General features: G+C 40.5%; 1 protein-coding gene across 1 annotated transcript in view; it reads right to left on the bottom strand.

Moving 5' to 3' along the window:
- The window catches only part of cul4a (cullin 4A), a 31,772-nt gene extending 8,967 nt beyond the window's left edge, over positions 1-22,805 (bottom strand). The window contains exons 1-14 of the mRNA XM_016259367.1: positions 22,394-22,805; positions 22,082-22,197; positions 12,448-12,551; positions 12,215-12,284; positions 12,064-12,137; positions 8,154-8,316; positions 7,964-8,053; positions 7,804-7,886; positions 6,456-6,523; positions 6,224-6,342; positions 4,592-4,784; positions 4,090-4,194; positions 3,905-4,015; positions 2,538-2,623 (exon numbers count right to left, since the gene is read on the bottom strand). Of these exons, the coding sequence (XP_016114853.1) occupies positions 2,538-2,623; positions 3,905-4,015; positions 4,090-4,194; positions 4,592-4,784; positions 6,224-6,342; positions 6,456-6,523; positions 7,804-7,886; positions 7,964-8,053; positions 8,154-8,316; positions 12,064-12,137; positions 12,215-12,284; positions 12,448-12,551; positions 22,082-22,197; positions 22,394-22,496 (1,485 nt within the window). The 5' untranslated portion in view covers positions 22,497-22,805. The remainder of the gene's footprint in view (positions 1-2,537; positions 2,624-3,904; positions 4,016-4,089; positions 4,195-4,591; positions 4,785-6,223; positions 6,343-6,455; positions 6,524-7,803; positions 7,887-7,963; positions 8,054-8,153; positions 8,317-12,063; positions 12,138-12,214; positions 12,285-12,447; positions 12,552-22,081; positions 22,198-22,393) is intronic.
- Between the last annotated feature and the right edge of the window lie 254 nt (positions 22,806-23,059).

Below are 23,059 nucleotides of genomic sequence, written 5' to 3'. Positions count from 1 at the left end.
GAAGCAATCAAAATCAACAAGAGAGCAATGATATGCAAGTGCTAAAACAACTCTCATCTTAATGCAGTACACGTAGCAAGGTTTTTATTATTATTATAATAAATAAAAAGAAAACAGATAGAATAGAAAAAGAATAGAGCAAGCTAGTGTTAGAGGCCTTTTTTTAGCTAAACTGCTTTAAATTACTTTTTTCACATCACTCTACACTCCATAGACCATAATGACAAAACAAAAAAAAAAAAAAAGATTTGTGAACTTTGCAAATTTATTAGAAATAAAAAGCTAAAATAATCTGGACACATTTGAATTTAGCTCAGGAGCATTCCATTAACACTTGTAGATTTGTGATATCACAAATCCCGGAAAATATGCGTTGTAGTCCAAACGAGTCGTTCGTTGTAGTTTTTGAAAAGTGATTTCTGTTAAATAAAATATCTCCTTTTGAATTAGACCATAATGACAAAGCAAAAAAAAAAAAAGATTTGTGAACTTTGCAAATTTATTAGAAATAAAAAGCTAAAATAATCTGGACACATTTGAATTTAGCTCAGGAGCATTCCATTAACACTTGTAGATTTGTGATATCACAAATCCCGGAAAATAGGCGTTGTAGTCCAAACGAGTCGTTCGTTGTAGTTTTTGAAAAGTGATTTCTGTTAAATAAAATATCTCCTTTTGAATTGGACTTTAAGCTTTGTAACTTTGCAGATCTTTTTTATGCTCAAACAGCAACATTACAGACTAACTAAAGTTGAAAAAGTGAAAACGCATAATATGACCCCTTTAAATGGAAGAAGTTTGGAATAACGGGGACTCTTCCTAGAGCTGGTTTCTTGGTCAAACTGAGCAATCGGTGGAGAAGGGCCTTGGTTAGATTGGTGACCAAGAAGCTGATGGTCACTCTAGTTATGGAGATCCATATCATATATGGAGATGGGAGAAAGTTACAGAAGGATAAACATCACTGCAACACTCCACCGATCTTGGCTTTAAGACGGTGTGGCAAGACTCAATCCTCTTCTAAGTGAAAACATATGAGAACTTGGAATTTGCAAAAAAAAAAACACCTAAAGGACTCTTAGACTGTGAGAAAACCTAGTCCAGAGCATTCAGAACTTCAGACTAGGCAAAAGGTTCACCTTCAAATCGGACAATGACCCTAAGCACACAGCGAAGGCAATGCAAGAATGGCTTATATGGAAGCAAAATAATGACAAATGTTTTTGAAACAAAAAAGCATGTTGAATTGCACTAACTGAAAAAAATAATGCATTGCATTAACAGTGCTTGCATTTTTATGACTTGTATTTTTAGGGGCTGAAATAGTTGTTTATTTAAGCTGTCAATATTTCAATTCAAAGCATTTAACATTTTCATAATTTAAAAAAATTCAATAATTCATATTCACCTTCCAGAGTTCACTTCCAAAATATTCAATCTGTTTAAAAATACGATGTATAATATTCGACAGGCAATTTTCAGTCCATTTTACAAATTCGCAGCTGCAGGAATAGCAGTAGAGTACCGATGCATGCTCTCCATCTGCTGTTAGTCGCTCACCAGCAGGTGGCGCAAGACCAAAGCAACAAGTAGAGCAAGTCATTCATTCACAAAAACTGATCTGCAGAAATGGACCAAGCGGTAAGTAGAAGTTATGATTATCAGGGCCAGTATGTATTTGTTGACAACAACTCTGTCACCCAACGACTCTACACGGTCCCCAAACCACGTTCTGTCATGAAAACGCACACGAGAAGTGGAACGGGAATGACGCAAAACAACAAGTGAAACAGGAGTTGTATATTTGAAAATAGGCATCAGGAAGAAATAAGTGCTGCAAGTTGTTTGCGTGATGATCTGTTATGAAAAATTTCGCTCCATTTGTTGTGTCCAAACTTTTCTTAAAGTCATGTTGCTGCTGCTGTTTTTCTTCCGCTGACCTCAACCCATGCCTTGCTCTCATCGGCTGTAGCTCGTCAAGACACCCGACACTACGTGATGTCGAGTCAGCCGACCGGTCCAGATATTTAACATGCTAGATATTTGTTTGGTGTCAGCGAGCCTCTTTGATGCGTCGTTGAGTAGTTCACACATAAAGATTGCAGATTGCATTTTTTCCCCGATCATAACCCGGCCAGTTAGCGAGCTCGTTAACTTGCAAATTTTGCATCCCAATTCACATACTTATGCACTGTTCTATGATGTTTTGTAGTGTAAATAGTGCGTGTAGTGTGTTCACACTGAAAATTCCAAGAAGAAAAAGTGCTCTTTAAATACCTGGATGATGCACTTACATAACTGAAAAAATTAATTGTGGAATGTTGGACACTTCATGCACTCAACTGTCGTAGCTTTAATTACGTAGCAAAGGGGGAGGGGCTATCAGACTCGATTATGAATGAAAAAATAACCTTATATAATTCATACACTACATGGCTGAATATAAATTGCATAAGTGCATAGAGTTCAAGTGCACAGTGTATAGTGCGTCATTTGGGATGCACCTTGTGTGTTAAGGAGTATGTATCCGCACACACCTGTTTGAACTGGATCATGATGTCTTTGGAGAGCTCCATGTCTTTGAACATCCCCTCTAGTTTACTGGTGAACGCTGCTCCACACTCTACAACACACACACACACACACATGTCTGGTTAACTATCCTTGTAGGGACTCTCCATAGGCGTAATGGTTTTTATACTGTATAAACTGTATTTTCTATCGCCCTACACCTAAACCTACCCCTCACAGAAAACTTTCTGCATTTTTACAATCTCAAAAAAACTCAAATTCTGTATGATTTATAAGCTTTTGTACCCATGAGGACCTCAATTTAGGTCCCCACGGTGACACAAGTCCCTATGAGTTGGTGTGTATTCAGGTTTAAGTCTCCACCAGTGTAGAAAACCTGTACACACACACACACGTCACTTCACAGACCAAATACCGCTGATACCACAGACACTGATGTGCAGAAATGACAAATGAATGACGTGTGAAGCTACAGTGAGTCATTTCTGCTCCACTGGAAGAATCAATCAGAATCAAAGACCGTTTACTTGAGCAGCTGATCAAATCAACCAATGAGGAGAGTTTGGGGCGGAACTACCTGATTGCAAATTTAGTATTAATTATTTTCTATTAATACTTTGAATTTGCTTTTAATTTTAGACTTTTACTTTCACATTTTAATTTGAGTTCATTTTAATAGTAGTTTCAGTCATTTTGTTACGTGTTTTTGTCATTTTTATAAGTTTTATATATTTTTTAATATTTCTATTATTTGCAAAATGATAAGATGGAATGTTCCCTTAACATTTGCATAACCAAGAAAAAACACTTTTAAAACATTGTGAAAACTGGGCATTTTGCACATTCAGAAATAACATTTTCATAACTAAATTGGAACGTTAGCAGTTCTTACAACATATTTTGTTAGCTGGGGTGCTACAAACAATTTATTTATCAGTTTTAGTACCTAAACTTAAAAAGTAACTAAAAATTTAAGTTTCTTATCTAATGTTTATAATTTATTTCACCTTTAAGTTACTGAAAATTATTTTTTATTATTTTTAGTTTTAGCTAGTTAAACTTTTTAGTTGACAAAAACACTGAGACAGATGGGGGAACATTTAGAAATCTGTACAATTCTGTTTTGTGACACAGAAATGACACACTGCAGCTTTCAGAAGTTCACCAGTTTTACTAGTCACAGTGAAACTAACTAGGGTTTTTACTGGATGTGTCTGATTTCACTGAAATCAAGGCAAAACAGCAACTCAACTACAGTTGCGTGGTCACTTCCTGTTCACACGATTATGTGACCTCACTGCCAAGAAACTGATCAGTGGAGTTTCCACATCAACCGTCTGATGACCAATGAGACGTCAGATTGAGAACAAACCATGTTTGAGTTTGGACAGCATGGACTTCTCAGCATCCACCGAGGCGCTCTTGCCCACCAGCAGACGCTTGGCCAGATCCTTCTTATAGAAAGCCTCAAACACGTCCTTTCCTGCAGCAAACACACACGGTTCAGCTTCATTTGTGTGCGACTCTCATTTAAACTGAAGCTGGAGTCCAGATTACCGTGGATGAACCGGAAGATGATCATGATCTTGTCCAGAATCCTCTCCAGCTCCTCCTCTGTGGCCTCCTTATTTCCAGCGCGCAGTTTAGAATCCACATACTTAGCTGAGGAGACACAGTTAGTACACTTGCACCAGATCATCAAAGAATCCTGAAACATAAACTGTATGAAGCAGCACAACCTTTTTCAAAAAAAACAAAACAAAAAACAAACAAACAAAACAAAACAAAAAAAAATATATATATAAACACACTGATCTTGGATGGCCTGAGGGTGAGTAAATTAACAGCAAATTTTCATTTTTGGGCGAAAGATACCTGTAATGAGTCAGTTCATGTCAGATTTTATTGCTGATGTGAAATATGTTATATAAGTGTGAGTTTGGCCAGCAGTTCTTGCAATTTCAGCATTTCCCCATTCAAGTAGATATGAGTTTGTCTTGAAAAAAAATATGAGCGTCGAGTGAATGCGTCTCTGGTCCGGTGTGGTGTTGTCACTCACCAATGAGCTCGGCAGGTTTGTTAGGTCTCTTGTTGATGAAGCTCTCGAAGGCTTCCTTCATGGCATTGATGAAAGTGTCGTTCCTCTGGAAGCAGCGCTGGGTCACGTGGTCCATCTTGTCCTTGAAGTCCAGCAGCTCCTGAACCATCTCTTTATCCTTCTCTGGAGAACTCACGATCTCTCCACCAAAACTCTGCAAGAGAAAGTGTTACTGAGATACTATTATCAGTTTTATCAATATTTTTATTTTCATTTTAATGTTAGTTAATTTTTATAAATTTTTTGTTTTTGTCATTTTTATTAGGTTTTTAAATAAACTGTAGATTTTATAATTTTTGTTTAAAGGGGTCATATGACGTTGCTAAAAAAAATAACAACGGTATTTTGTGTATTTGGTGTAATGCAATGTGATTATGTGGTTTAAGGTTAAAAAAACACATTATTTTCCACATACTGTACATTATTGTTTCTCCTCTATGCCCCGCCTTTCTGAAACACGTACATTTTTACAAAGCTCATGGTTCTGAAAAGCGAGGTGTGCTCTGATTGGCCAGCTATCCAGTGTGTTGTGATTGGCTGAATACCTCAAGCGTGTGACGGAAATGTTACGATACCATACTGTGATGCCGTGTCCCGGCAAGACAAGACAAAACCAGTAAAACACATTACAAATGAGGCATTTGTTGCATCCAGTGGGGACATAATTACTGATTATAATGACTTATACTGTCTTTTTACACGTTGCGTTGCGTATCGCGCCGCGTAAACATAAATCCATGTCTGCATTTGTGATCAGAGAAACGACAAACAACAAGCGCTACTCTACAATGCTCAAAAGTCACGTTTGAATCGTTAGTGGCAAATTCTTTAAATATGAAAACGTACTTACAGGCTGTGAGACAGAAGCGCCAGACTGTCCTTGCAAAGTTGGAACAACATTTTATAGAAACAGTCTTTGTGCACAGACACATTGTAGGCTACTCTGTAAAATCCGTAAAATGCGCTGCACACATGTGAATATTTGGGTTGAACTGTTCTGGAACAGTGTTGTAAATACAACTTAACCACTGATTTCTAGTCGTGTCCTCTTTTGGAAGATCAAACAAAGTAGTTTCGCTTTCACAACGAAACACACAGCACCTTCACGACATGGCGGCGGCAACAATACTATAGCGAGAATCAAAGTTACACCTTCTTTCTTTGCGTATACATTTAGGCAGCGTTATGCAAATCTTCCCACACAGTGACGTAGACATGTGGAGGCGTGTTTAAACGAGGTGTTTTAGGAGGGCGTGGACGAGTCTTAACTTTTATAAAGAATATCTCTTTGGGTTTGAGACTTTAGTCTTTGCAACTTTAGGGGATCTTATCTATACACAAACAGCTTGTAACATTCCAAAGAGAAAGGAAAACTTGAAATTGCATCATATGACCCCTTTAAATTTTACTTTTAGCTGTTTAAGTACAAGTTACTAAAAGAAAACAATAAATATTGCATTGATAGCTAGCTGAAATTAAATATTTTCATATTACTTCAGTTAAAGTTTATTTGATTTCAAGCAATGAAAAGGTTTTCTTTATGGTTTTAGTTGTAGTAAACAATAATAACCCTGAGGTTTGATGTGCGTGTACCTTAATGTAGTCTCTCCAGGCCTGCAGCAGCGCCGTCAGCCCTCCTTTGACTTTATTTAAGAGCTCATAGAGCAGCATCAGCTCACACACACGGTTCTCATCCAGCAGCATCCACAGACCTAAGTAGAAGCAGCGCGCGCACGCACACACACACACACACACACACACACATCAGCTTTGTGTGTGTTTTATGATTTGTCTTGAGTCTCTGATCTATACTCATAATCCAGACCTTTCTGCAGAATGGCATTCATATGTTCGCCCAGCAGCTGCTTCTCCACTGTGGTGATGAGTGGCTTCCTGTCAGACACAGTCAGGTGTTAAGAGGAATAATTACATGGGCGTCGGAACCATTGGGACAAGACCCACCCACTTTTTAAGACCAATGACATTGGACCCACTCACTTTTACCATCTCTAATTCAGCGCATACATTCGTTCACTTTTCAGAGCGCTGCCACTCAAATCCATTCCACTTGAGGAATGCCCTAATAAATTCAACTCCATTTCGCATTTTAGCTACAGTCTTGACTTCCAAGCTGCTGAGTCCATATAAATTAAACTAAATTTTGTGTTTTCAGTACTCGCGCCTGCTGCACTCCCGCTATAAGCAAAGCATCGTAGCAAATTTGCTGCTCAGGTGGGTCTGGCTGTGTGCTCATAGCCTACTGTCACTAAACAAGCTGCTATTTAACTCAATGTTGTTCATCATTTGTTCCCCTGTTGCTTTTAAAGGCATCATAGAGTCTTTGTTGCAGCATTGAATAACAGTTACACTTACACTATGTTGGACCCACCCACATTTTTGTTGCTTCCGACGCCCATGAATAATTATAAGACAGATGTTAATTTCCTGCAGGAAACAGCAGCACCAACACACAGCACAACAACAGAGATTCAAAATGATGGACAGACAGACAGACAGATGTCTAATAATTCACACGAAATAATAGAGATGGATCAATAGATCAATCAGCTTATGTGTGTCATCCACAGATACCTTAAAGACCAATCACAATTCAGTATGGCTTATTAATTTTAAATTTTTCGGATTTAATTCATTTTAGTGTCTTATTCAGATTTTTTTATTTTTTAATTATGTATTTTTAATTTGTATTATTCTTATTTAATTCATTTTTAGTGTTTTACTTTGTTTTTATTTGAAAATTATTTATTTTAATTAAATTTTAATTTGATCATTTAATTCATTTTAAAAAGCAGTTTATAATTTTTATTTTAAAATATATTTTTTAACTTTAGTTTTTAGTTTGATTGTTCTTTTAATAATTTATTTAAATAATCATCTAATTTTAGTAAGTGTTTTATTTTCATTGTTTTTATTTTAAAAATTACTTTACATTTTTATGATTTATTTTTATTCATTATTTGCTTTTCATCAACACACAAACCCCAGACTGGGAAAGCCTCCTTTAAGTCAATGACAGATTTTCAAACTTAAAACTTATGTTTCTCAGAAGGAATAAAGATTATCAAAGGTATAAAGATGAACAGATCTGAGACTGAACTGATCTACAGGATCACGTGTGAGGAACATCAGATCCAGATACGAGAGAGACTTACTGCGTGCTCTGATCTAAATAACTGATGACACGGTCATTCTCTTCCTCCAGACGTCGCGCCACATGATGAAGGTACTCAGGAACCTACATGAAGAACATGAACACAAGTGAACACACACGTGGAGAGCGTCAGTGTGTTAATGAGGTAGAAATACTCTCACATCTCTCTCCTGCATGAGCCTCTGACCCTCAGCTGCGTACAGACGGTTCGTCTCTGTTAAAAACCTCTGCTCGAATGAGTCCTTATACACCTGACAACACACACCAACACACACCGTTAAAAGACACTTCCAGACCCCGACTGCTGCGCTCAACAGGAAGCTGACATCATCAGTGTTTCTGTGCAATCACCTGCAGGTCTGAGAGCATGCCCAGTAAGCTCCTCAGCAGACTGCGGTCCACTGTCTCTCCGTTACGCTCACGCTCAATCTGCTCCAGGATTCCCTCCACTGTCCGGCTTTGAACAGCACCGTCGCTCACAATGTGTGTCCGGAACAACTCCAGCCCCGTGTCCCTGACAATATGCGTGTGTTACTATTAGAGGTCGACCAATAGTCGATTTTGCCGATACCGATAGCTAGGTTGGACCACACTGTCCGATACCGATTAATTAACCGATAGTTTTAAAATTGATACTGAACAAAAACTAAAATAGTGCTTTATTAACAAAAACAGTACTGAACCATACTAGTAGTAAAAAAAATAAAAAAATAATAGTAAATGTTGATAAATTAACAAGGAACAATACTTACACAGCTTTCATTCATCTTAATGCTACAAATGTTAGTGCTACTTAATGCTTATTTTAAAGTGTTACCATTTCATTTCAACTGTCATGCTTAAAGATGCACATCTTTAAATATATACACAAAGGCTATAGCATTAAAATTATATACATATGGATATTGTATGTATACTCCCACACTTAAACTGCTTCTATTCTTGAACACTTGATGATTATCTAATCAAAATAAAAGCGCAGCGCTGAGTCTAGGAGAACTCACCGGTATCACACATACTCCGGACGCATCGCATTCAACTCAAGCAGCGGTCTAAAACAGTTTATTTAATCCCCAAACAGACACAAGTTTACTTCAAGAATGAACAATTTGGCATGGACGAGTTTGAAGTTCGGTGTTTAAAAAAACGGAGCAAACGGAAAGAGAAAGCTCAACCTATATTATAGCTCTATAAATGAAGCACACAGACTTTATTAGAGCCACAGAAAGACAAACGTTTTGCTGAAAATGCACAATACACAATTCATTATGTACATTAACAACGATTCGGGACCAATATAATGTAATTTAAAGGAAAACTATGTGAATGGCGCTCTGTGGCACGGCAGGATTTTCTGTCGGCTGCATTTAAATCCGCGTCTGAACGTGTCTAAACAAATAGCATGTGCTGTCAGTGATTTCAACCACTAGAGGCTGCTCTCGCACTGTGTAACGACAGCAGACCCTTCTCAGCCGCTCCAGCAATGGACGCAACCCGGAAAACTATCGGCATGGATTTTTGTCGATAACCGCTAGTTCCAGCAATCAACTATCGGTGCCGATTAATTGGCAAAACCGATACATCGGTCGACCTATAGTTACTATAGCAACACTAGCTCAGGGGTGCATTTCCCAAAAGCATCGTTAGCCAACTATAGTCGCAAGTTCTGTCGTTACCAACATAGTTCAACGATTCGGTGTTTCCCGAAAACCATAGTTCAAATGAACATTCACAAACAAGCGTCGCAAACTTACATGGTAGGAAGCTCTCGACCTGTAGTAAGAATCATAGTTTCTTGTTAGTAAAATATATGGACTTAAATAAATTATGCTTTTGGGCACAATAAGCAAGCTAATATGCACTACAATCTATATCTTCCATTCAATTTAAATATATATAAATTTTAATCAATACATTTTAACACGTCCTCAATAAGCGGCGTTTTTGAATTGTGCGCATGCACATAAATGCCTAAGGGAACCCCAGAGTAGGACGTAAGAGGAAACCCGCAAAGAATCAAACATCAAATAAAGCAAATTGACAGGGAACAAAACATAGTAAATTAGTCATCAGGTGCCATGTTCAATACAGCAGCATCTCGGAAATCTCTAATCAATTAATTAGCAGAAGTTATTACTCCACCACATGCGTGTGACGTCATTAACAGCGACCCTAAATTGTTGAACTAACTTGAAATGATGGAGATGCGACCGTGTTCGGGAAACAGTCGTGACTGGCTAGTTACTTTCCACAACAATGCATCGTACTGTGGTGGTTAATCAGTGAGTTACGTCGTTGTATGGGAAACACACCCCAGGGTTATTACAGTCAACTACAATTAAAGCATTACATCACTTGCTGACCAGTGGATCTTCTGCAGTGAATGGGTTCCGTTAGTTCCATTACATTACGTTCCGTTACATAAGTAATCCACACAACTCCAGTCCATCAATTAACGTCTTCCTGCTAAAATAAGGGCCCATAATCAATAATAACGCTTCCTCACTTGGAAACATCCATCCTCTGTTGTCCTCGCACATAAAAATCCACCCACATATTTGTTTAGAACTGTTTTGGACTGTTTGGGCTTCTAAACCGTGCTTGATCTGTGCATTTTTCTCCCCTGATTCAGACCCGACTGCTTTTTCACTTGATTATGGTTAAAAATGTCTTAATGATAAATTTGTTTCTTACAAACACGCAGCTTTTGGCTTAAAGGGATAGTACACCCAAAAATGAAACTTCTGTCATTAATTTCTCATCCTCATGTCGTTTCAAACCCGTAAGACCTTTGTTCATCTTCGGAACACAAATTAAGATATTTTTGATGGAATCTGAGAGCTGTCTGACCCTGCATAGACAGCAACGCAACTGAAATGTTCCCAAGTCCAGAAACGTAGCAAGAAGATCTGTAAAATAATCCATGTATCATCAGTGGTTCATCCGCAATTATGCAAAGCTACGAGAATACTTTTTGTGTGCAAACGAAAAAAAAAAACTACTTTATTCAACAATTTGTCTCCTCCGCGTCACCCTGTAGCGCCATTTTGGAGAATAGCAGCTGACACAGAACAGCATACGTTGTTTACATCCAGCAGATACTCTCCAAAATGGTGCTACAGGGTGACGTGAAGTAGACGAATTGTTGAATAAAGGTTTTTTTTTTTTTTTTGCGTTCATCTTCGGAACACAAATTAAGATATTTTTGATGGAATCTGAGAGCTGTCTGACCCTGCATAGACAGCAACGCAACTGAAATGTTCCCAAGTCCAGAAACGTAGCAAGAAGATCTGTAAAATAATCCATGTATCATCAGTGGTTCATCCGCAATTATGCAAAGCTACGAGAATACTTTTTGTGTGCAAACGAAAAAAAAAACTACTTTATTCAACAATTTGTCCCCTGTAGCGCCATTTTGGAGAATAGCAGCTGACACAGAACAGCATACGTTGTTTACATCCAGCAGATACTCTCCAAAATGGTGCTACAGGGTGACGTGAAGTAGACGAATTGTTGAATAAAGGTTTTTTTTTTTTTCATGCACAAAAAGTATTCTCGTAGCTTCGTAAAATTACGGTTGAACCCCTGATGTCACATGGATTCTTTTACCAATCTCCTTGCTACGTCTCTGGACTTGGGAACATTTCAGTTGTATTGCTGTCTATGGAGGGTCAGACAGCTCTCAGATTCCATCAAAAATATCATAATTTGTGTTCCGAAGATGAACGAAGGTCTTACGGGTTTGAAAAGACATGAGGGTGAGTAATTAATGACAGAATTTTCATGTTTGGGTGAACTACACTTTAACAAAACATTCATTGATGGACTGGAGTCGTGTGGACTACATGGGGATTATTGTGATGTTTCTATCAGCTGTTTGGACTCATTCTGACGACATCCATTCACTGCAGAGGATCCATTGGTGAGCAAGTGATGTAATGCTGAATTTCTCCAAATCTGTTTAAGAAACAAACTGACCTACATCTTGGATGGCCTGAAGGCGAGGACATTTTCATTAAATTTTCATTTTTGAGAAAACTATTTAATAAAAACATTATTGACTTATTTAAAAAATAAAATAAAATAAAAATGACAAAAACTAAAATTAAAACAGAAAATATACAAATAAAAACAAAATCAAAATATTAATAAATTACTATAATGATATTACTAAAACATTACAATTAATATTAATACAACTTTAATAGTATCTCAGTGATATTAAAATAACACCGCACCACTGTCTGATTGGTCAACTCACCAGATGGATGGCAGCAGTGAGTTCTGGAGGATGTATGTCCGGTCCAGGAAGAGGAAAATACTGCGGATCATGATCTGAAGGAGACGAGATGCAACACTCATATTCATTCCATCATATGTAAAGACACACACACAAGGAGAGCATCTCGTACCGTTTGACTGCAGTGGTCCTGCCAGCAGCGGTTCATCCTCTTCAGGAATGACAGGCTGTCCAGTGACTCTGTGCGACTCTGTTAAGGGCAGCTTCAGTTTGATCTGTGTGTCACAGCGCCCTCTAGTGAGGATCTACTGACACAAACATCAGCAAAACAAGCGTTATCTGTAACACACAGTTGCCAAACATCATACATGGACACACAAATGTCCCATTACTGATGAAGGATATTCCCTGAACTGATGGATCTGAGCTTGAACGTGATCTTCACAAACTTGACGCAGCTGCTTGTATAACACAGGTGATACTTTATACGAACACAGATTCTCCACGGCCTGTGTGAGACAAAAACAGCTCATAAATATACATGTGGGTGAAGAATCATGGATAATCAGTCTGAAACATCACAATCTTCAATTCTAAAATATAAGCACATCTGGAAGTGAGGAACTGCTCAATAGTTACATCAAATGACAAAAACACCCTGTTTAGGGAAACAGTAAGTTTGATTCCTTTATATTTTAAATCAAATGATTATGTAACTTTCTGAGTACATTTAAATGCTTCTTTGAAATGATTAAACAACACTACAGACACATGACCCATGACATTTACATTCACTGACCCACTGCACAAGCACAACACACACATCAAGCCAACTGGATTCTGAACAGATGTTAGCACATCACTGTACAGTTACTGTCCACTGCACTATTCAGTACAATACACATATAAACATAAATTTTCTATATTTATGTACACATACACACACACACACACATATATATTCTATATATAGAGTTAGCCCACAGTTCAATACATACATCGATTTTGTTTTCTGATGGCTTTTTGGCAATTTAAGATGGGATTTTTAAAACATATTAACAAAAAAAAAAAACTTCTGTACACTGGCTGGAGAAAGATATCGTTAATTATATATATTATATAACTTCGTTTAAAAATAAGTATTGTTTTTCCTATTTTTACCCAAAATAGGATGGATTGGCCATTATTTAGTGCTATAAACACGTATAATGTTTCATTCATACTGGACACCAGAGGGTGCTCTCACGCAGAAACTCCAAATATGCATCACAGAAGAAATAGAACTGATGACACTGCAGGAAATACCTAATATGGACAAAGGCATAGCTATCACTGTAACGTCTCCTGTTACTCAACATAAACATGGTTCCCTGAGAGGATGAAACAAGACATTCTGTATAAGGAAACCCTTTTCCTCTGAAATGCTAAAGCCTGATTGAACCACTCTATTGCTATCCAATAGCTAATGGCATTCGAGCATTCGCCTGATTGGCAGGCTCAGCTGCTATATAAGTGATGCCAATTTACCTCCGAATTTTTTGGCTGAGTGAGAGTCACTGAGGTTCTGAGGGAGTTTTCCACACGGCAGTTTACGTAATGTCTCATTCCCTCCTCTCAGGGAACCACGGTTACGTTAAATAACTGGAGACTTTCCCTTATCAAGTCGGACTCTCAACATTACATATGGGGAACATATAAAACCCCTGCCGTGAGAAAACAATGCTTGTCCCAGCTCGAACAGAGCTGATACAGTAGACTAGGCACATGCAGTAGCAAGCAAAAGCATAGCGGCGTGCTTGCCCGGCCTCTCTTAGGTCGGGTACCAGACCTAGTTGAAACACCTAGATGCAGGTTTGGCAAAGAGCCAAGGCAGTGCTGGCATCTCCCTGTTCACAGTCAAGCACCACTGTACTAGCGTGATATAGGGAGTGAGGCATCAAGCATGTTGGTGCTCACATACACCACCGGCCTGTATGAGCGGGCCTACATAAACTGAAACAATATTTAGGATTACAGTTTTTTTCCCCACTTTTTAGTAGTTGGCTATTACCCACGGCTGCGTGAATGATCATATAAGGCCATGCATATACTGCAGAGCCCTTCAAGCAGCGCCGTCTCGTGCCACCTAAATTACCTAGTTTAGACACACTGGGAAAGGGTGTGTCTTCAAGTGACTTAGTCGTCCAATGGCTACGCAGCCTTCTCCTCCTGCACAGACAGAACATGCAGTGCAAAAGAGGGAATATCCAGGTTGCAAATTCTCTCAAAAGTGTTCTGAGATGACCAACCTGCCACTAGACAGATGTCCTGAATAGACATACTTTTAACCCAGGCCCATGAAGATGCCAAAATCCTGGTGGAGTTGGGCAGACCCATTGGGCAGTCGAGTCCTCGAGAAGCATAAGCTAGGCTAACAGCTTCCATAAACCAGTGTGACAGTCTCTGTTTCAACAGCGGTGGGCCTATCTTAATGCCTGCAAAGCAGATGAAAAGTTGTTCCAAAGTTCCTAAGCACACAGTGCATGCACAGGGCACAAGGCGCACCTCTGTGAGGGGGCAGAATGCTTGTATCGTAATAACCTGGGATCTGAATGGCGTTGAAAGCACTTTAGTTGTGTAGACATGTCTGGGTGTGAGTCTGACCATGCAATCATGGATGAGACGTTAAACTGAGGTCTTGACTCTCTATGGTCATTAAAAATCCCATGGCACTTCTCGTAAAGAGTAGGGGTGTAACCCCGGTGTCCTGACCAAATTGCCCCCCTGGCCTTTGTTAATCATGGCCTCCTAATAATCCCCAACCACTTGATTGGCTCTATGACTCTCTCTCCTCTCCACCTGTAGCTGGTGTGTGGTGAGCGCACTGGCGCTGCTGTCCTGTGGCTGCCGTCGCATCATCCAAGTGGATGCTGCACACTGGTGGTGGTTGAGGAGAGACCCCCCCCACATGATTGTAAAGTGCTTTGGGTGTACAACAATACACAATAAAGCGCTATATAAATGCATCATTCATCATTCAATCATCCGGACCAAACTGCATACAAGCAATGCTGACCGAGAGGGCATGCAAATCACACACTTCGCTCTTAAATGAGAGCACTGGCATCAGGCGAGAATGGAGGGGATTCAGCCACCTTGCGCCCTCAAAGAAAGCTAATTTCTACAGGGTGTTTACCTACTGAGCAACCCTTAAATATGTTATGAGAGGCAGCGATAGCGGCCACATAAACTTTTAGCGTAGAGGGAGAGCTGCCCGCATCTAGGCTTTCCTGCAGGAAGGTCAAAACTGCGGGGATATCAACTCGCCTGGTCTTCATGTCTGCTGGCACACCAGTTAACAAACAGTTTCCTCTTCAAAGTGTATAGGTGCCTCGTCGAAGGGGCTCTAGCCTCTGTTATCATGTGCAGCACTCACTGTGAAACGGTATTCACTCTGTTCTGACAGACATGCAAGTCCCACAGCTCCGGCTTGGCATGCCAGATGATGCACTTCACCTAGGAGTGTAGGTCCCTCCTCAGCGGGATCTGCGGAGGGGTGGGGGGTGTAAACGATAGGTTAACAAACTCTGGTAACCATGGCTGGTTGGGCCATTTTGGCGCTATCAGCAGTAGAGCATCCCTCTCCTCCCTGATCTTTTGCAGCAGTAGCAGCATAATTTTGACTGGAGGGAATGCATATTTCATACCCTTTGGCCAGTGGCTCGACAGCACGTCCCCTTCCAAGGGGGAGGTCGTTAGCGAGAAGAATAGTGCCAAGTGGGCATCTCCTCTGATGTGAAAAGGACAATTTTTGCTTCACCAAAGAGGCTCCGGATCATCTTCATTGTTTGATGATGTAGTCTCCACTCTCCGTGTATAATGCCCTCCCTGGACAGCATGTCCGTGCCGCAATTCAAACTGCCCAGTACATGCACTGCTCGAATTGAGAAGAATGTCTGATCCACCCAAAAGAGCAGGCACCGTGCTAGGCTTTGCAAGGCACGCGAGCACACTCCTCCTTGGTGATTGATGTACGCCGCCACCGCTGCATTGTCCGTTCAGATAAGAACATGATGGTCTCTCACAAATTCCTGCAGTGCTAAGTGAACGGCTTCCATTTCCAAGCAGTTTATATGTTGGCGCTCCTGGTCGCACGTCCACGTACCAACTGCTGGGCTGCCATCACCGAGGGCTCACCAGCCTGACAGGGATACCATGGTAACCACTATTTGTCTGACCACTCTGTCCACAGCGGCACTCTGTTTGTACATAGCTGTGCCAAACCAGGGTGTCAGACTCAGCACTTCGAGACATGAGCCCGTTATGACAAGGCGCTCTGTCCCTGCTCTCCACGCTTGTCGTGGGACCCGACTCTGTAACCATAGTTGCAGTGGGCTCATATGCAGCAAGTCCAGGTGGCAGACAGAGGCTGCAGCGGCCATCAGTCCCAGCAATCTCTAAAACGTTTTCAGGGAATACATGACAGTGCTGAATCCTCTGTGCTGATAAGCGTGCGAGCATCGTGCGTAAGCCTAAAGACATCCCCAGGAATGTAATCGACTGGCAGGGCTGAAGCGTACTCTTTTACATGTTTACAGACTGGCCTAGGCGTGCTAAATGGGCGAGGAGCTTGTGTTTGTGTTCCTCGAGCACACTCCTCGACTGAGTGATGATGAGTCAGTCATCAAGGTAGTTCAGCACATGCATTCCCCTGAGTCGCAGAGGGGAAAGCGCTGCATTCATGCACATCGTGAATGTGTGAGGGGCCAGAGCCAGCCCAAAAGATAGCACACTGAATTGGTATGCAACACCTTTGAATGCAAATCGCAGAAAGCACCTGTGATGAGGGGCTATCTGAATACGAAAATAAGCATCCTTCATGTCCTCTGCAATGAAGTAGTCCTCAGGCTGGATGTGTGTGAGGATAGGCGTCACTGTAATCATTCTGAACGCGCGTTTCGTCAGCGCTTTGTTTTTCCGGTCATAAATCCAATATTGGACATATGCCCCCGTCCTTTTTCGGGACAAGGAAGTAGTGGCTATATAGCCTGCACTCCCTCTGCTCCTCGGGTACTATCTCTACTGTCTGCTTGGCTAGGAGAGAGGAGATTTCTGTCCGTAGCAGCAGAGTACTCTGTTCTGACACTTCTGACATAATCATGCATCTAAAGCGGGCTGGTCTGCCCACTGCCCATGCGCTCAGGTGCCTTGATAAAGGGGACAGTGGTGTTTGTGTCAGTAAGGGCTGCGCACCAGTTGCCGGTGAAACATTGTCGTCTAAGTGAATGACAGGTGATGGGCCCGTGGCTTGATGCACGGGGACACACGCACATGACAGCTTGAGTTGAGCTGAGTCTCCACTCTTCCAAATATCTTCTGGGGGAGAGATTTAATTTATACCATGAGCAATAATCAGAGGAAAAGAGCTTTGTTGATGAGGCATGTTTGATCTTACGTTTAATGCAACTGAACACACTGGCAATACAACATTTAAACAAACTTTCTTGTGGTTCTTTCTTGTGTCCACTGGCCACCGAGGGAACTCTTAGCGAGAACTTGCACTTGCACTCTTGGTCGTTGGTCCGCCATCTTCTACAGACTGTGCTCTTTTCCTCCTGGAACGAACATCAGGAATGCTGACTCTTCTTGTCTACTGGGTGTCCTTGCTGATGAGGGGCTGGCTTCATGTCATAACGTGATTTCTTGTGTGACCTCTGTTGAAGCGGTGGGCTCGGGACTGAGGCACGCCCCGCGTAGCCAGCTGGCCACTGTGCTGACGACGATCTCAATCTCGCCCTAGGGGAAGCGTTGGACCACTTGAGGAGGAGATGCGGCTGAATTTTTGACTGCTTCAGTGCCTTTGTAGAGGCCATGTGGGCCTACTGGAGCGTAGAGTAGCCGCGCCTTCTCTGCGTCCCACATCTCTGTGAGCGTCAACCACAAGTGACAATGCAGGACCACAAGGCTACCCATACCAACTTCTTTGGGTGACCTTCTTAGCAGCACACAGGTGCCATGTTTGCCGGGGTGCGCAGTTTGCAAAATGACTCCGGGCCCTCCTCGTCCAGGGACTTCAGGAGTCAAGTCTGGAAGACCAGCAGGACTGCCATCGTGTGGAGGGCAGATGCTGCATGTCCCGCCGCTTGGAGGGCACCCTCCAAGGCACTTGTGAACATTGTATCGTCCTCCCCACAGCCGAACGAGACAGGCCCCATGTTTTAGATGGAGGGCGGGAAACTGTCCTCGGAGTATGAGAGTTGGGGCTCTGGTGTGTGAAAGTGACGTGGGCGCTGGGCCGACATCAGCTCATCAGCAGAGCTTTCTGGGGGGCCATCTGCGGTCTCTCGGGCGTACAACGGCAAGCCTTGAACAAAGAATCTTGATTGGCAGGTCCTCGCAGACTCGACAATCTGATCCTTCCAGTGCCACCTCAGCGTGGGCACAGCCCAGACAAAGCACACAATCCGTGTGCATGTCCAGAAACTCAACGTGCCTGCCACACATGCGGTATCCGCGAAGAGACATCTTATCCACTTGTTAAGTGGTGACGTAAGAAGCGCTGTTTCTGGGTCCAAGCCTCAACTCGCTTCACTTGAGAATACTACCTCAGCAGCCGTTTATGAGCACTGTTTATTCATATTAAACATTTAAGCTAAACGTTTTCAAACTTACGGTGTACACTACAATCTCCATGCTCACAGCGTCCCAAACAAATAATTTTTTATATCTGGGATTTCGGTATGGAGGTTAGGATTATAATGCTTTTGGTAGTATTACATCACATTGTGAATGTATATTAGCACCTTTTGTTGTTTTTGCGTGGTATTTGATAGAGCGTTTGGAGTGGAAGCGGTGATGCGTGACATCAGACTTAACAAGTGGATAATTCTTCTCCCACCGGAACACAAGAGGGGATCACGCAGGTCAACGGCGAAACAGGCTCCAGGTGAAGGAGAAAGATTCTGAGGTAAATTGGCGCCCGACATCACCTATATAGCGGCTAAGCCCACCAATCAGGCGAATGCTCGAATGCCATTGGCTATTGCAAAGCAATAGAGTGATTCAATCAGGCTTCAACATTTCGAAGGAAAAGGATTTAACCATACGTAATGTCGAGAGACTGACTCGATAACGGAACAGAATAAAAAGAAGAAACATTTTGAATGATGAAACATGAAGACAATAAACACACGACTGCGACAAAATATGGTTTATTTTTGTTTTTCAAGCCATCTCTGGTATTTTTATAATAATTAAGTATCTTTATAATCCATTGTTAATCGACATAGCCTTTTTTTACAGTATAGAATTTCTCTTTTTTTGGACAACAGGTTTAGAAACGCTTCTCATTGCAAGTCATTACAGCAGAAGATGTTTGGAGTGTGTTGCTTTTTCAAATGCATGTTATAAGCGGGGAGGCATTTCCTCATCTAAGCGCCCAGATTCACGGGCACAAACAGAGCCAATTCAGAGAGAAATAAAATGCAAGGGAATTATTTAAACAAACAACCAAAAAAAAATGCAATTCACAGGCACGTATTGAACCGTGGATGTTGTACTGAACGGTTCAATATTATATTGAGAATTGTGACAGCCCTAATATATATATATATATACACACATACATACGCACATATAAACAGCGATACACAATACAAAGTTTGGGGTAAGAATTTTTTTTAAAGAAATTAATACTTTTAATCTTTAAGGATGCATTAATGGATTGATCGAAATTGACAGTAAAGACATTTATAATGTTGCAAATAGGGTTGCAAAGGGGCGGAAAACTTCTAGTAAATTTCCGTAAATTTTCCGGAAACTTTCCATGGGAACTTCATCTGGGGAATTTTGGAAATATTCCAAGTTTGAAACTTACCAGGAATTTATGGGAATTTACAAGGAATTTTTGGGAATTTAAGGAAATTAATTGAAAATTTGGGGAAATTTATAAAACTATCATATACAAACATAAATATAAACATTTAGTTTGATCATAGGCTCACATGCATGCAAACTAATACAAATTTTATAAATTATATTTTTTGATTTTTGGGGGGTAATCTGTGATGCTGAATTTTGGAAGCACAGCTGTTTCCAAAATGTATTATAAATAAGATTATTAGAATGATTTCAGAAGAATCATGTGACACTGAAGACTGGAGTAATGATGTTCAAAATTCAGCTTTGCATCACAGAAAAACATACAATTTTAAAGTATATTAAAACAGAAAACCATTATTTTAAATTTTAGTGCCAGTAATACTGCGCAATTTTACTGTTTTGTTCTGTATTTTTGATCAAATAAATGAAGGCTTGATGAGCAAAAGATATGCAATGTTTAAAACATTAAAATAGTAATGTTTCCAAACTTTTGACCAGTACTGTACTTCTATATGATAACAGAAAACTGCCTAGGAGAAAGATCATCACAGCTTGAGCTAGTTTATACCTCGTAAATTGTCAATGAAATAGTGCTAACTCGCTTAGATTTTTCATATCTTGATTTTACTTGCTAGCTAGCTACTGTAAAAACACTTTTTGGTATTTACTAGTTAAACTTGAATCCCATAGAACAAAAATATTTATAATATCAAAACTTAGATGTAGTTCTGGAACTAAAGCGGTGTGAAAGGCCCTTTTGGTCTCAAATGCAGCAAGTGTGACTTCAGAGAAAATGGAGGGGAATCCCCCTCTTAGGTGACTAGAGGGGATTGTGTGGGGGGAGGGTCATTTTTAGACTTCTGTTTTATTATTATCTCACCTAAATGTTTGTTCCAGTCTATGGTTTGTTCAGTCAGTGTATTTGATTTTACAATGGAATAGCCTAATTTAGTTGCACAGTATATTACACACAGCACAGGTACGTTTTAAACAATTTTTTTTAATATTCATGTAATTTACATGAATACTTACCAAGATGGACATTTTAATGTTTTGTCTGCAGGATTTAAGAAATGATCTGTGCATGTTATGGAGGAAAGCACAGTGCATGTAGGGGGTGTGGCCTCAATAGCCCTGCAGTAAGCAGTGTGCTGTGTGCATGCTATTGAGCAATGTGTAGGGTAGAAATTAAACTGAAATTGCATTAAATCAGGTTGTTTTAACCCAGATTATACTGCAAGATTTTTTCTCAACTACATTTAAGTCCCCAGTTCCTGCAATTTTGCAAATTTCCAGTTTATTCCCATTAATTCTTATAATTAATTCAATAATTAAAACTTGGGGAAGTCGTGGCCTAATGGTTAGAGAGTCGGACTCATAACCCAAAGTTTGTGGGTTCGAGTCTCGTACCGGCAGGAATTGTAGGTGGGGGGAGTGAATGTACAGCGCTCTCTCCCACCTTCAATACCACGACTGAGGTGCCCTTGAGCAAGGCACCGAACCCCCAACTGCTCCCCGGGCGCCGCAGCATAAATGGCTGCCCACTGCTCCGGGTGTGTGTTCACGGTTTGTGTGTGTTCACTGCTGTGTGTGTGCACTTTGGATGGGTAAATGCAGAGCACTAATTCCGAGTATGGGTCACCATACTTGGCCACATGTCACTTTCACTTTTCACTTCACTTAATTCCCGTTAATTCCCATGGAAAGTTTCCAGTCTTGGAAATTCCTGGAATTTTGCAACCCTAGTTGCAAAAGATTTCTATTTCACATAAATGTTGTCCATTTGAAGTCAGCTAAATATCATATTAGAATGATTTCTGAAGGATCATGTGACAATGAAGACTGGAGTAATGATGCTGAAAACTGAAAATCACAGAAATAAATGTAATTTTACAACTTTTACACACACAAAAAAACTGTTATTTTAAATAGTAATAATATTTCACGATTTTTACTGTATTTTATATAAGATAAATGCAGCCTTGGTGAAAAGAAGAGAACTTTATCTTTTGAGCAGTAGCGTATGTATAATAATGTAAAGTAGCAGTGCTTCATTAACAGGTGAATGCACAGATCGACCCTGTGAGACTCTGGATCTCAAATCCTCACGTCTCAGGTGGTTTATATGAGGCTTTAATCTGAATGGATTTATGATCTGGTTTACTGCAGTCCATCTCACCTGGTAAAGCTCCTCCAGGTTATATCTGATTGAAGTGCTGTTCTGAATAGCGCTGACAGCATCTCTGAGCTTCATCCATGTGTCTTCAGTGTAGGAGTCTGTTAGTTTCGGTCTGTCTGAAAAATTATTTATAATAGTATTGAATAGACATAATAAAAACACTGCTTATAATATTCTGTTTGATTTTAAAGTCCAGTGAGCCCTATCTGCCAAATGAACACACTTTACATGACAGTGCTGTGTAGGAAGTTCACGTGTTTTGACAGACATGTGATTAATTACTGACAGTTTGTGTACTTGTGCTCATCTCACCTTTAAAGTTCTTAATGGTGAGTTTCTTAGACGCTCCAGATTTGGCTGATTTGGTGAGTCCATTAAAGTTTGATTTCTGATTGTGCTGAATATCTTCCGCCATCGTGAGCTGGATTTGATCTCAGTGCATTTGAATTCACACATGAAATACAATAAACGCAGAGAGTTGAGCTGTTAGCTGTTAGCTATAAACCAAAACCAGACCCAAGGAACCGGATCTAAACCTCATGGAGTGTGTTCAGCTGCTGCTGTGGATTGACACGACACACGCCTACAGACATATCCGCAGATATTCATCATGTACTCTTCATATTCTTCATATAAACTCCATATTCACTTTGACTGGTCCGCAGCGGGAACCATAACAAGATGGCAAACCAACAGCGAATCTGCCGCCGGAGGATCAGCAGACAGCGCCACACACAGACACACACACACACACACACACACACACACACACACACACGTATTAGTGGTTTACGGGGACTCTCCATAGGCGTAATGGTTTTTATACGGTACAAACTGTATTTTCTATCGCCCTACACCTAAACCTACCCCTCACAGAAAACTTTGTGCATTTTTAGATTTTCACCAAAAAAAAAAAAAACACCATTTAGTATGTTTTATTAAGCCTTTTGAATTACAGGGACACAGGTAGTGTCCTCA

The sequence above is a fragment of the Sinocyclocheilus grahami genome, unplaced genomic scaffold (genome assembly GCF_001515645.1).
Source record: "Sinocyclocheilus grahami isolate Dianchi unplaced genomic scaffold, SAMN03320097.WGS_v1.1 scaffold1835.1, whole genome shotgun sequence".
NCBI classification, from domain to species: domain Eukaryota; kingdom Metazoa; phylum Chordata; class Actinopteri; order Cypriniformes; family Cyprinidae; genus Sinocyclocheilus; species Sinocyclocheilus grahami.
The sequence above is the reverse complement of the archived record's forward strand: the minus strand, read 5'-3'. Positions and strand labels throughout refer to the sequence as shown.